Source organism: Notolabrus celidotus, chromosome 3 (assembly GCF_009762535.1).
Source record: "Notolabrus celidotus isolate fNotCel1 chromosome 3, fNotCel1.pri, whole genome shotgun sequence".
Classification (NCBI taxonomy): Eukaryota; Metazoa; Chordata; class Actinopteri; order Labriformes; family Labridae; genus Notolabrus; species Notolabrus celidotus.
This window is the reverse complement of record NC_048274.1, coordinates 1,164,046-1,179,223: the sequence shown is the minus strand read 5'-3', so window position 1 is coordinate 1,179,223 and position 15,178 is coordinate 1,164,046. Positions and strand designations below refer to the sequence as shown.

At 41.1% G+C, this 15,178-nt stretch overlaps 1 protein-coding gene across 1 annotated transcript in view; it reads right to left on the bottom strand.

The window, feature by feature from the left end:
- Positions 1-9,056, bottom strand: part of LOC117810084 (annexin A2-A-like) — a 15,666-nt gene extending 6,610 nt beyond the window's left edge. The window contains exons 1-5 of the mRNA XM_034679687.1: positions 8,973-9,056; positions 5,508-5,569; positions 4,566-4,659; positions 118-212; positions 1-26 (exon numbers count right to left, since the gene is read on the bottom strand). The exon at positions 1-26 is cut by the window's left edge and continues 88 nt beyond it. Coding sequence (XP_034535578.1) covers positions 1-26; positions 118-212; positions 4,566-4,659; positions 5,508-5,558 — 266 coding nt within the window. The 5' untranslated portion in view covers positions 5,559-5,569; positions 8,973-9,056. The remainder of the gene's footprint in view (positions 27-117; positions 213-4,565; positions 4,660-5,507; positions 5,570-8,972) is intronic.
- Between the last annotated feature and the right edge of the window lie 6,122 nt (positions 9,057-15,178).

Here is a 15,178-nt window from a genome sequence, read left to right as displayed (position 1 = left end):
GCCCCCTTCAGGGCTACGATCAGATCCTGAAACAGCACATTGATAAAATTCATTAAAGATATGTTGAATACTCATCCACAAACAGTACCATGTTTAATAAAGTCAATGAATCTCCACCTTCTTGGCGATCCGCTCGTATTCGAAGGCGATCTCTCTCCGCTGCGTGTAGCTGCGTCTGGTCAGGATGTCGATGATGGTCTGATCGTCTACGCCTGCAGGATTAAATAAAGATCTGATGTTTTATTCAAAGTTTCAGCTTTGCTTTAAAACAGTGTGGAGCAAATTATCAAGGTGATAAATAACTAACGTTTGGTTAATTCTGCAAAACTTCTTGTTACCGAATGATCAAACGTACGACAAAAAGGAGAGATCAGTTGAAGGAGACCATTTTTCAGACATTTTTTTTTTAACCACTGTTTAATAATTGATGAACCAAATACTCTACGGGAGCCCTGAGGGGACATGCATTCACAGGTTTTTTGTACTCTCTCATTGTTGGAGCCATGAAGGGATTCAAGTGTTTATGTTGTGTTATTTTGAGGTTTAGGGTAGGATATTGTTTGTGAATTTTTGTGGTGTTATTTTAGTTGTTTGTTTACGGTATGGTTTATTGTGGGATCAGTTAATTAGGTTATTAACGGGTCATGTGTTAGGGGCGGGGATATGGGGTTCATTTAGACCACCTGTGTTCTTTTGTTTGCAGGTAGAGAGGGGGTGAGCTGGGTGTCCGTACTTTTTGTTGACCGCTCAGTTCACGCTTAGTTTACGTTTAGGATCGCTTATTTTATTAATTTATTTATTTATTTATTTATTTTTTAAGTTATATTTTTTTGGCCTTTTTGCCTTTATGGATAGGACAGCTGAAGAGAGACAGGAAATGTGGGGAGCAGAGAGTGGGGGAAGACATGCAGGAAATGGTCGACCGGCCGGGAATCGAACTGGCGACCGCTATGACGAGGACTGTAGCCTCTGTATGTGGGGCGCTTAGACCGCTAGGCCACCAGCGCCCCAATGATCGCTTATTTTCACTATGTTCTATTTCATGAGTTGATTATCCTTTTTCGTAAATTAAAGGTTAAACTCACTTTTTTGTGCAATAGTGATTTTGGCTTTTAGTGCGTCCGACCAATAACCAGGCCCAACCTCAGCCTCTCAGCGGCTTTGGCTCTTTGTAGTCGCTGCACTCATTATTTGTAATTTCAGACGCTTTCTTCAGATCAGGACTTATTTTCTTTGAACAACAGAGCCGGTTTTCTCATAACACCAGATTACTTTATCTCATTATCTCAAGACAACGACGCTGATTTTCTGGTAATGACATGAATCTGGCGATCACGAAAACAAAACACCAATTAATGCATGTCCACTCAGGGCTTCCATACTTTCCTTTGTGAAGATGTTTTCGTGTAACCCTGTTTGAATAGCTCTCAAACGTAAACCCCTTACAGCAAAAGCTTTTATATTTTACTGTCAAGACTTTTAATCATGGTGTGTGACGGTACTTTCTCTGCAGTGAAAACCTGCAAAGGGCAGGACGTAGCTCAATGGGGGGCGGCAGTAGCTCAGTCCATAGGGACTTGGCTTGGCAACTGGAGGGTTGCTGGTTCTAGTCCCAGCATGGACGAAGTTTGGCAAGTGGACTGGTGGCTGGAGAGGTGCTGGTTCACTTGCCTGGGCACTGCCGAGGTGCCCTTGAGCAAGGCACCGAACCCCCAACTGCTCGGGGTGCACTGGTTGATGGCAGCATCCTCACTCTGACATCTCTTCCAAAGTGCATGTCCACTGCATGTTTGTGTGTATGTATATACACCAAACTGTGTGTGTAGCATGACCAAAAAATAACACGAGTGAAAACATTGAATTTCCCCCCTGGGGATTAATAAAGTACCTTTCTTCTTCTTTCTTTCTCAATCTGGCTGCTGGGGATTGCTGTCTGCATACAAGAAGCCTTGCATAAGTATGAGGTTGCACAATTTGGGGATATAATGCACTTAAAGATACTTCAGAAATGACTCACATTAGGAAAAAGCAACAGACGCTTTGTCTCTATTTCAGATGGGAGAAAAATGACTAAAAAAAGGCACAGCTCAAAAACAGAAAGATTTAACAGGATCCAAAACTTTATAGAGTTCTCCACAATGTACTATATATGTTTCTAAATCCTTGAATATTTGAGATCAGTGCCATTTGTTTGATACATTTGCCAAATTTTAGGGGTATGTAATATTTGAAGAGACTCCAAAAGTCTGACACGACTATAAACTTGAAATATTCCAACGTGGGCTTCAGCCACATATTTCTAAAGCATAGTTTAGAGGATTTGTACTCCACAACCACAAAGTCAAACTGTTCTATTTCAAATATTTATGTGATTTTTTTTGTTACTTTACACACAACCATGATGACAAATCAGCCGTTTGAGCCCAAACCAAAGCTGGACTGAGTCGAGCCGAGGCCTTTCTGTGTTACGCAACAGCTAAACACTCTCAGCTGTTTGTGGCATCGAGACACTTTGACTTCATTTTCTTTATTCCAACTCACTCTGATCCCCGAGTTTATAGTTTCAGCTTTTCAAAACAAGGAAAACATTCTGTTCAGGGACGTCCTGCATTCACTGCAGCTCACACACAGGAAGCGAGCTGCTGCTGCTGCTGCAGCTGGAAAATCCTTCAGACCTCCGTACGAACACTAACAGAGTCAGACCTGTACGCTTCTGCTCCACGGGTCCAATTATGTCACTGCTGCACACTCAGGAGAGGTTTTAGGAGCAGTACACAAACGTTGGATTTCTGATGAGACCACAAAAACATGCTGTAATGGTTTGTGCGGCTCATTGATGGACAGAAGCCAGCGGGTAATCTGATATACGTGGAAGGAGTCAGAAGTCTGAGTCACTGTACACAAAGAGACTGAATGCTGCAGAGAGAAAACAGAAAGCAGAGGTCTAGAAAGGTCACTTGCAGAGTGATGAGGAATAGATAAGACGGTTTGAAATATTGAGGGTCTATCCTCTGAGGAGCAGAGACGTTTAAGGGCTGCAGCAATGTCACTAGAAACTGTTGAGAAATTGATTCTGGACCAAAGTGGAGTGCTTCTCAATGGACTGACTGGACTTATAAAGTACTCCCATGGTTCGTATCATGTTGTTAGCGCAAAATCAGATTATTAAAGGTGACATATCACGCTTTTTTCATCAACATATATTGGTCTAAGAGGTCCCCAAAACATGTCTTTAAAGTTTATGCTCAAAAAAACACTTTGAAATCTGGTTTTGGTCTGCCTGAAAAGCCCTCTTCTTCAGCCCTGCTCAGAACACTCTGTTTTCTCTCTGACCACGCCCCCTCAGGAAGTGGATGTGCCTCGGCTCTCCAGCACGTTGATCTAATGTTTACATGTTGGCTGAATATACACGGCTGCTCAGAGACCCGCGTTACTTCAACCCTCTGAATCTGATCCAGAATCTGATCCTGACGGAGAGGCGCCTGCAGCAGGACCTTTCTGAACCATTGGTCACAGATTTAGTGTCGATCTACACGTCGTAGCTACAGCTACAGCTACGACGTGTAGCTATGTAGCTATGCTAACTAGCGCTAGCACTTTTCCATGGAAAATAAAAATCATCCACTAGATCTTCAAATCTGCAGACGTGGGGAGTAAAACCGACCTCTGTGTTTATTAAGACAGCCTACAACTAGCATGCCTCCCTCCTAAGCTCCTTGTTAGCACACATGTGTGCAGGGAATGAAAAACGGAGGAGGGGTTGAGTTGTATTTTATACAGTCTATGGGCTGAACAAGCTCCGAGCTCTGACTTCCTGTTACAGACCGGATGGCGTTGTGACGTATGAAAAACACTGAAGTCTGAAACGGCTGGTTTCAGCACACATTTACAGAAAGGTGGAGAAATCAGAACAGGGGCAGAATGGATTCTTTTACTTTTCAGGGGGTTTGTAGACAGGGACACAGATTTCAGGTAGAATACCATTAAAAAGTCCATTTTGCATGATGTGTCACCTTTAAACAACCAGTGTCTCTGTGTCTTCAGTTTGAGGCACGTCTTCTTTACGTTCGCTAAAGTGGACTTGATGCTAATGTTAGTTTAAAGTTTGTTCAACTTGAGAACCTTCGAAGAACCAGCTTGCTTTTCCACAAGCAAGGGCCACAAGAGAGCCTCGTCTTAACGTCACTAAATACGTCTTTCTATTTTTATTATTCATGTATTATTCTATTGTATTTTACTCACAGCTCCATAATCCTACATGTCTGGGAACACTGGTAAAGGAATCTATTCTGTCTGTCTTTATCCACAACAAAGTTTTAGGGGGCGTAATTTGGGCCTTGATAACCCCGCCTCCACCCCCTGATGTAAGCGGTTCTTTCTTCAAGTCCAGTAAGGAGTTGGTGGGACTCTGGAACCATTTTTTTCTGGTTCTTTGGTGGTCGAGACACAGAACTGGTTCCAGATTAGGTCCTGGATCAGAACCAGCTCTGGAACTGACTTGATGGAAAAGGCCTATCTCAGAAATAAGTGGAGTTTTTGGTGGTTTTGTGGTTTCACTCTCTCACCTTTCGTCTTGATGGCTGTCTCCAGCCTGGCAGCGTCTTTGGCCGGGTCAAAGTCTCGTACCGCCACCACGGTGGGGTATATGGGCTCTGCTTCCTGCAGACAGAAGGAGAGAAAGGGAAAGACATTACTGCACAGTGTTCTGCAATACATGATGAAGACCATATGTGAAGGCAACTGGAAGGAAGGATGATTATTTGCAGAGATGTTTGGTCTTTGTTTTTGAGTTTTGGTCCTGCATTTGGGCCAAAGAAGAGTCATTGAAGGTGAATCTGGATCCTGCACTCAAGTAAAGCACAGCACAAAGATGTAAAGATACTCTGCTATGTAATGCTTACATTAAAGTGGAACCTCTTAGCCTTAATAGACCTTTGAATCTGTGTTAATCGAATCTATAAACAGCTTTATTTGTTGCATGTTTTAAGTGTACACAGACCTTTCATTAAAAACTTAAAGATGGATCAGGGATATCAAGGTTAGCTTCAAAATAAATAAACATTTAGCTCCTTTTCTACAGCTCTGAAAATCTAAAACATCTTCTTTTTGCCTCCTCTGATAAGTTGTTCCATTGTTCTGCGATCCTCCTCACAGAGTCTGAATCAATGATTGACCTGCCCTCAGTCTCTGACCTGTTATTCAGTTTATCAGGAGAACAGGGTGGAGAACAAACCACACCTTTATCTGTATTCTTGTGGCAGTAAAACATCATACAGGTTGGACACTATAGATCCTCTAAGAGCTGCAGGCAGTAAAGATATAAGAATCTAATCATAGGTGCAGTTATATCATTGAGAAAGATTAACTACAGCCCTGCCAGAGATGATGGGCACAGGATGTTTCTGTAGAGGTTGCTTATTATGGACACACTAATTATTGCAACAATCATAACCCTGATAAATACAATCATTATGCAGAGCTGTTGTCCTGGTCCTTGTGTGACTCACCCCTCCATATGACAGCGTCAGCTGACCCAGAAACTCAGACACCAGCGCCATGTTGAGTCGACCTGCAGAGAGTTGAGACAGACGGTTCAGACCATTTAAGATACAGAGTTTGATGAGCTTCTTTATTGTTTATCAATAAAACCCAACAGACAGACAGATAGATGGAAATGTTGAAATTACGTTTCCCATTAAGGCTGCAAACTAAGCATGAAGCCAATGCAGAAGTGTTAAAAACTGCAGTTCCTCGAGTGGCCACTTGAAGCTGACCCCAGAAGTACCGCAAACCACATACACACCCATTCAAATAAGCTGATTTTTACAGCAGAAATTTATTTATAGCTTGTTTCTTTTGAAGATATTAAACTTGCGTGTTTGCCCAAATAAGGGCATGGTTGATTTGACTGACAGGCGGATACATCATAGCTGCTAGCAAAGAGGCTAAAGGTCTGCCTTAACTCCAAGTCTTTGCGTCTTACTAGATTGTCCAAAGTTAGGTTGAGTCAGCATTTCCAATACGGCAACTGTCAACTTGCTTCATTTGCTTCAAAACAAATGGTTGACGTCATGGAAACTACGTCCATCTTCTCCGTCAGACAGTCTAAAAGTCAAGATCAAATGCTTGGTTGGTGTCCTGAGAGATTTATCTTTATCCCAACGTTTTGAAGCTGCATTCATAATTTAGGCATTCAGGATCATAGGCCTGGCTTGTCCAGAAATGCAGCATGTCCTCACTCCGAGTGAGTGAGCATGTCAGCGCTTCACTTCAAAATGTGATGATCTTTGCAGCCAACACATCAAAGTGGGGCTGTTTTGGTAGTCATGTGAGCTTCAGCTGGGGATGGGCTCAGGGTTTACCAGCATTGGCATAAACAAGGACTAGAATTGGCAGACGATTTGAACAGCAAACATCCTGGTGGGCTGTTACGCTCTCTCTGCATTTGACCTCTGTGTAGAGCCGATCAAGGTCGAGTCATGAACCCATCTCTACTGACTATCGTGGGTGGTCTACGGGAACTAAGGGGAAAATGTGTGCACTGAAACACTGTAGTTTACCATTTGCATCCCATTTGGGAGCGCTGGCTGCAGGGTAACAATCAAGTTAGGCACGTATTACGTTTTTCATATTGAAATATAAACAGCATATAAACAGCAACATAAGCACCCAGTGGATCCAGAGAGGGCTACATGCTTCTGATATGAGTCCTGTAGAGAGCTGATCAAGGTCCAGTCCACTACGAACTGCACCTTAAAATATTTCACACGGTACCTTTAAATATCACACACTGTACCTTTAAATACACCACACTGTACCTACTACACACTGTACCTTTAAATACTGCACACTGTGCATTTTAATACGACACACTGCACCTTTAAACACTGCAAACCTCACTTTTAAATACCACACACTATACTTTTTATATACTACACACTATAACTTTAAATTCTATACACTGTACCTTTAAATACTACACACTTCACCTTTAAATACTATACACTGTACCTTTAAATACTTCAAACTGCACCTTTAAATACTACACACTGTACCTTTAAATACTACACGCTGTACCTTTAAATACTGCACACTTCACCTTTAAATACTACACACTGCACCTTTAAATACTACACATTGTACCTTTGAATAATACACACTGTGCCTACTACACACTGTACCTTTAAATAATACACACTGTACTTTTAAATACACCACACTGTACCTTTAAATGCACCACACTGTACCTTTAATTACTACACACTGCATTTTAATGCTACATACTGTACCTTTAAGTACTACACACTGCACCTTTAATTACTGCACACCTCATCTTTAAATACTTAACACTGTACCTTTAAATACTACACACCACAATAAAGGTACAGTGTGTAATATTTAAAAGTGCAGTGGGTAGTATTTAAAGGTATAGTGTGTAGTATTTAAAGGTACAGTGTGTAGTATTTAAAGGTACAGTGTGTAGTATTTAAAGGTACAGTGTGTTGTATTAAAAGGTATAGTGCGATATTTAAAGGCCTTTAAGTACTATACAATGTTCCTTTAAATACTACACACTGTACCTTTAAATGACAATCATTTTGCATTTCAAGAGTTTTTAGTGTGCTACGTTATTACCATGAGATTGCTAACTTCTTACAAAAAGTCAACATGAAAACTTAATCTCTGCTTTCCTGTTTAAGTTTACTGAAAAAAAAAAGATGATGAAATACAGTTAATGTTTAAAGCTCCGGATTCCTGCAGGCTATAAATGCACCAGAAAGAGAGTTCAGGTAGGTGTGTTTGATTTATTGCCCGGGACATGCCAGAGGGTGTGTCCGCAGGAGAGGCCAGGACGACAGATAAGGAAAACGGATCACAAAGCAAACTGTGCAGAGCGTGTTGTGCAACACGCACACATAAATCACCCAAAGATACCAAGCTCTACAGTGGGGTGTATACAAATGAGGAGAACCGGAAAGCTCTCTGACCTTTGACCCTCTTCGCAAAATATGAACAGGAAACATGTAAGAGTGAGTGTTCCATCACCTAGCAACACCTTAAACAAACAATCGCTGCAGAGTTTCAGTCCAGCAAACAGAATAACTCTCATATCTGTAGGGATCGTGCACAGGAAAGCGTGTACTGAAACTATGACTTGTAGGAAAAAGTTGTGAAAGTGGTCCATTAGCTTTATATTTGCCCCTCATCCTCAGTAATGTGTGTTTATCCCAGCATTTTGAGGAGGCAAAACAAATCAGACTCTTATTTTGAAGGTTTAAAGGCAGCATAAGCTGTTGTTTACAGTTTAAGATGATAATTCTGCTGACAAAAATGCACAATGCAGCTTTAAACTAACAGTTTAGTAAGTAGATGTTTGGTTACAAGCAGCCAAGAAAACACTTCTCAATGAGTCACCTCCCTGCAGCTCTAGCTGTCTGATTTCAAAATAAAAGTCTTGAGGAACTAGCACACGAGAGGCTAGCTGAGGCTGTACACATCTAAGTTTGATTCGTTCACTTTGCAGAATGTTAATGTCGTTAATGTTTTTCTGATATCACTGAACACAAGGAGGATTAAACTTCAGACTGCTGCAGGAACTCCCAGATAACGGTGCTCCATCACCTCTCTGTGATCCTCCCCTCTGTAAATGACACGATCATGATACTCTGGTAATTACAGACGGGCAGAGAGCAAAGAGGGTGTGCAGGGGAGACTTTACCCAGCCGCACCCCATCTGCCAGCTGCGTGTTATCACATCTGAAGTCTCCAGAGAGAGATTCTAACCTTTAACAGATTTAACAAAGACTCTCTGAGACTTTCCACACATGTTTTCTTGCAGTTTTTAGAGCCAACACTCACACACTTTCTGTCCTGGCAAGCTGCTCTTACATTCCTGTGTGCTATATAAGAAGAGTGAAGCTCAAATCTCTGCACAAGCGAACAGTTCGAGGAGTGTTTCCATGTTTCCTTACCTTCAGAGAGGAGCAGCAGTGAGGCAGCGAGCAGCAGCAGCTCCGTTATGATCCAGGACGGGACAGGGTGTGGTGTTTATACCAGCTGACTCACACACACACACTCACACACACTGGCCAATCTGACTCCCTGGATGACTCAGTGGTCAGGACTTTTACACATCAAACTAAACACAGGGGTATAAATTCCTCACTGAGGTTCAGACCGTCTCGCCTGCTTTCTGTCTTTATGTGTAAGAGCTGAGACAAAGCTGGTTTCTGATTGGTTGGCACTGGCAGGTGTCTATTTAATAGTATATAAAGACTTTATAAACAAAGTACTGCAGGGAAACCCTCTAGGTACCCATAAAACCATGCTGATACTTCAAACTAACAACAAATGATGTGGTGGAGCGCACGCCATGCTACAGTTTGCTTCATCAGGTTGCTACACAGAAGTTTCACCTGGTCGTTGGTTGTATTAAATACAAACTAATCCACATGTACCCATAGACTGTGTATTAAAATGGACCCTGACTGTTCACTGACTGTGGAGCCAAAGGAGGTAGAGCTCCCCCTGCTGACTGGCTGTAGTACAGGTCATAAGCCCCGCCTCCTCCATGTTAACAGATGGAACATGGGTCAAATTAGAAAACACCTCCAATACATTTTGATCAAACATGGTTTCTATCATTGTAGTTAGGTCTTAAAGGTGACATATCATGCAAAATTGACTTTTTAATGGTTTTTTACCTGAAATATATTTCCCTGGCATGTCTACAAACCCCCCGAGAATGAAAAACATCCATTCTGCCCCTGTTCTGATTTCTACACCTTTCTGTAAATGTGTGTGAAACGAGCCGTTTCAGACTTCCGTGTTTTTGTTACGTAACAACAATATCCGGTCTGTCACAGGAAGTCAGAGCTCGGAGCTTGTTCAGCCCATAGACTGTATAAAATACAACTCAACCCCTCCTCCGTTTTTCATTCCCTGCACACATGTGTGCTAACAAGGAGCTTAGGAGGGAGGCATGCTAGTTGTAGGCTGTCTTAATAAACACAAAGGTCGGTTTGACTCCCCACGTCTGCAGATTTGAAGATCTAGTGGAGGATTTTTATTTTTCATGGAAAAGTGCTAGCGCTAGTTAGCATAGCCACATAGCTACATGTTTGTAGCTGTAGCTGTAGCTGTAGCTGTAGCTGTAGCTGTAGCTGTAGCTGTAGCTGTAGCTGTAGCTGTAGCTGTAGCTGTGTACCAAGACACACGTCGACATACTGACAAATCAAACAACAAGAAACACTAAATCTGTGACCAATCGTTCATAAAAGGTCCTGCTGCCTTTCTGGCAGAAGTCGGTTTTACTCCCCACGTCTGCAGATTTGAAGATCTAGTGGATGATTTTTATTTATCATGGATAAGTGCTAATGCTAGTTAGCATAGCCACATAGCTACATGTTCGTAGCTGTGTACCACATACTGATAAATAAAACAACAAGAAACACTAAATCTGTGACCAATCGTTCAGAAAGGTCCTGCTACAGGCGCCTCTCCGTCAGGATCAGATTCAGAGGGTTGAAGTAACGTGATCTGTGAGCAGCCGTGTATATTCAGCCAACATGTAAACATTAGATCAACGTGCTGGAGAGCCGAGGCACATCCACTTCCGGAGGGGGCGTGGTCAGAGAGAAAACAGAGTGTTCTGAGGAGGAATGAAGAAGAGGACTTTTCAGGCATGCCAAAATCTGATTTCAAAGTGTTTTTTTGAGCATAAACTTTAAAGACATGTTTTGGGGACCTCTTAGACCAATATATGTTGATGAAAAAAGCGTGATATGTCCCCTTTAACATGTTTATTTATATCCAAGTGCTCATTTTTCTGACATGTTTAGATTTAATTAGTTATTTCATTTGAAAAAGATGACTGAGGCTTGGTCGTGGGATTTGTTGTGAGCTGTTGTACCGGATTAGAGGAGTAGAGGAGGAATGACAAGAGAAAACACAACCCACACTATCACAAAGGCATCTTATGGAATCTATAACAATCAATGATAACAACTACTTTGTGGACTGCTTTTTTTAAATTTATTTTTTATGTATATATATATATATATATATATATATATACTTTATAAGATGTTAAAACTCAACACAGGAAATTAAAATCACCAAAATAAAATACATTTCTAAGATAATAAAACACTAAAATATTAAACCATTAAAAGAAAATAAGATGCTATACCTAATATAAATAAATAAATAAATAAATAAGTACATAAATAAATACAATATAATAAAAGTGACAAAAATTTGAAATAGATAATAAATAAATAAATAAATAAAACTGTTATAAGAATAAAACTCAGTTAAAAGCGAGACTGAAAAGGTCGGTCTTGAGTTTGCTTTTAAAAGTATTGATGCTCTGTGCAGCCCTCAGATCTTCAGGTAGGGTGTTCCACAGGCCTCAGGGCCGTGATAATAAAAAGCTGCTTCACTGTGGGTCTTAGTTCTTACTTTTGGTACTATTAAAAGTCCACTACCTGAAGACCTGTGGGCTCTCACTGGCTCATATGAGAAAATCAAATCTGATAAATAAGAAGGGCCATGACCATTAAGAGCTTTAAACCTTAACCTTAAAACCATCTCACCCACATTGTCTTTTATGAAGCAGATCCCTGAGTGTTTTGGGTGTTGGAGTCAGAGCACTTTGCCAAATATTCAGCAGTTAACAGTTAAATGTGTGTTTCTAAGTTATCTCTGTGATTTTATTTTAGAATACAGTAATTCATTCAGATTAGGAAATGTCAGTGATTGAGGGATGAGGATTGAGGCACAGGACGCTCTCAAACTTGTTCATCTTAATCTGTAAACTGAACTTTGAGCTAGCTTAATGCTGCACATGTTAGCACAAGGCTTATTTAAGTTCTGTAGTCGGCTGCTGAACTTTGTCTGACAGAAGTCTGATCATTATTTCACGTCCAACAGCGGTCGATGTCAATCCCTCCAGTATTTCCAAAGAGGGTGGCAGTAGTTCAGGACTCGGGAGGGTCACCAGCTCAAGCCACTTAAGTGAGGTCACTTCCTGCAGAGGTTCACCTGAGACTTCTTGTAAGAGGATGGGGCTTGTTCTCCCTGGATTCCTGTCACATAATCAGATCAATAAAAGTCATCATCTATCTCCCACACCTAACCGCACCCACTTTATCACTCAGCGTCTGGATAAAGATTAGCAGACTTGGTTGACCCGGGATTAAAACAACTCCTCTGGTCCAAGTACTCCTCCCTCTGATTGCACTTTATCTGTAATCAATCCCTTGACTGAAAACCTTTACCAAGACTGAGACAGTGAATCCCAGCTGGACTAAAAGTGAAAGTATTGATAAACCTCGGTACAAATTGGAACAAAAACAGGAAGTCTCAGAGCTCTTAGGATCACATTCAACTGTTGGAAAGTGTTCAACACACATTTGGCAGAGTCCAAGGATTACAAAAGGAATTTCCCCTGTGATCACTCCAACTGGCTCAACAAAGTTTAAGAGACAAAATGTCAGGAGTCCAAACAGTCTAACAAGAACCCAAGACTCTCTTGCTTGCTACTGCTAGTATATCAGCGCTAGTATGGAATGGTCACGTCGGTTAAACTAAGACTACTCTGGTCTTCGTTAGGACGCTAATGTGGTCCCAAGCCATTTCTTCAAGTGTGTGAGGGACCTCCTGCAGACTTTTAGAGCCCTTTATGCACCATTTCCATAAGTGAACATATCTGCAGACTTCGCATGAAGGAATTACCCATAGTTCATAGTATTGTGACAGGAAACACAGGATGCCCAGGGAACGCCACAACACGGACATAAAAAAGAAAGTAAACAAAAAGCATAAAAGGTGCAACCAATGTGGACGTTTCTACCACATGAGTGAGGCTGGTATAGTGTGTTTCATGTGTTTCATGTATTCAGCAGAATAAAAGATGTTATTTCATACATGCTGCAAATAAAAAACAAACCTTCTAGGTGTTCAACGATATTGACGGTGTGTTTGGGGCAGATCAGCTGTAGTCCGTCTGTTATACAACTCAAAATTCTTCCACCCAAAGAGGAAGCTCCTGCAGTGTTAATGTGAAACGGAAAGCTCTATTGTTTTCACAGTGTGTGTGTGTGTGTGTGTGTGTGTGTGTGTGTGTGTGTGTGTGTGTGTGTGTGTGTGTGTGTGTGTGTGTGTGTGTGTGTGTGTGTGTGTGTGTGTGAGTGTCTTTTCATCCACAGCAAGACATGACAAAGGACTCACCTCACTCTGGTGGAGGCTAAAATATCATGAAAACGTGACATGGGAATGTATTTAATATATTCAGTTGTGCTCATAAGTTTACATACCCTGGCAGAATTGATGGTTTCTTTGCCATTTTTCAGAGAACATGAATAATAACACAAAAACTGTTCTTTCACTCTTGGTTAGTGGTCAGGTGAAGCAATTCATTATCAAACAACTGTGTTGTCATTTGCGTAGTGATGGCTTTCTTCTGGAGACTCGACCATGCAGCCGTTTTTTCTTCAAGTGCTTTCTTATTGTGCATCTTGAAACAGCCACACCACTTTTTTCAGAGAGTCCTGTATTTCCAGCTGAACTTATTTGTGCATTTTTCTTTGCATCCCGAACAATTTTCCTGGCAGTTGTGGCTGAAATTTCTGTTGGTCTACCTGAACGTGGTTTGTTTTCAACAGAATCCTTCATTATCCACTTCTTAATTAGAGTTTGAACACTGCTGATTGGCATTCTCAAGTCCTTGGATATCTTTTTATATCTCTTTGTTATTTTATACAGTTCAGTTACCTTTCCCTGCAGATCCTTTGACAATTATTTTGCTTTCCCCATGACTCAGAATCATAGACTGTATAAAATATGGACGTAGTATCCGTGACGTCACCCATCTGTTCCTGAGAGCTGCTTTGAAGCAAATCGACGGCGGCAGCCATATTAGTAATGCGGAACTCAACCAGGCAGAGTGTGACGTAGTGTGAGCCTCTTAGCCAATGGCTGTGTGTTCCCGACCGGGAGTCACGTCAGTCATGTCCTTATTTGGGCAAAACTCGTAATCCTAATATCTTCTGAACCGTCACGTTAGAAAAAAATTCACTCACCGTACAGTGTGTGCCATTAGAGAGATTAGCTTCATAGGGCCAAGCCGTTTTTTTGAACCAGGCTGTAAACATGTTTATTAATGCTGCAAAGATCGTCTTTTTCCCAGTCATATCTATGTGGTTTCCGGTGTTTCTGCAGCCAGCCTCAAGCGGATTCTCGATGTACTGCAGTTTATAGCACTTCCGCATTGGCTTCATCGTTTGAGACCGGAGTTTGCTGCTTGCTCAGAATCCAGAAACATCAGTGCAGCACTGGATGAAACATGCAAGGGGTCTGTCAGGAGCCCAGAAACTCACTGACTTTTTATACACACACACTGATTACAAGCAAACAGATCACAGGTGAGGATGGATACCTTTAATAGCCATTCAAACCTGTTTGTGTCAACTTGTGTGCATGTTATCAGGCCAAAACCACCAGGGTATGTAAACTTTTGAACAGGGTCATTTGGGTAGTTTCTGTTGTCATTATGATATAAAAAGAGTAAACACAGTTATTTGACAATAAATGGCTTCAACCAATCACTAACCATGAGGGGAAAAAAAAAAGTTTTTTCTCTTATCATTCATGTTCTCTGAAAAATGGCCAAATCACAAATTCTGCCAGGGTATGTAAACTTATGAGCACAACTGTATGTATATATATATATATATACATACCCTGTCATGACGTTATTGCAAACAACCTATTCCTTATTGAAGTAGTCTGGGTAAAAATGTCCTTAAATCATTCGTTGCTCTGAACAAAATGAAATACTCAATGAAATTATGATACAACTTTTTTTCTTTCTTTTGATTTGAAAATACAATAAATTAATATTTCTTTCATATTCTCATTTTTTTGTGTGTATTTTCAGACATGTCTTATTTTCCTACCTTGATGTAGACAATGTTAAATCGATATGACTTCTGAGATGATGTCATAGTTGTCTGAGCTGCTGGCATGTTGTGATGTCATAATCGCCACCATGACAACTGTTGCCATGTCATGATGTCATAATCATAGGAGACATCAAAGGCAACATTGCTGTAAGTATTCATACCCAGCAGGATTTAACTGTCCAGGTACTCAGAGCAGCAGAGAGCAGAGCAGC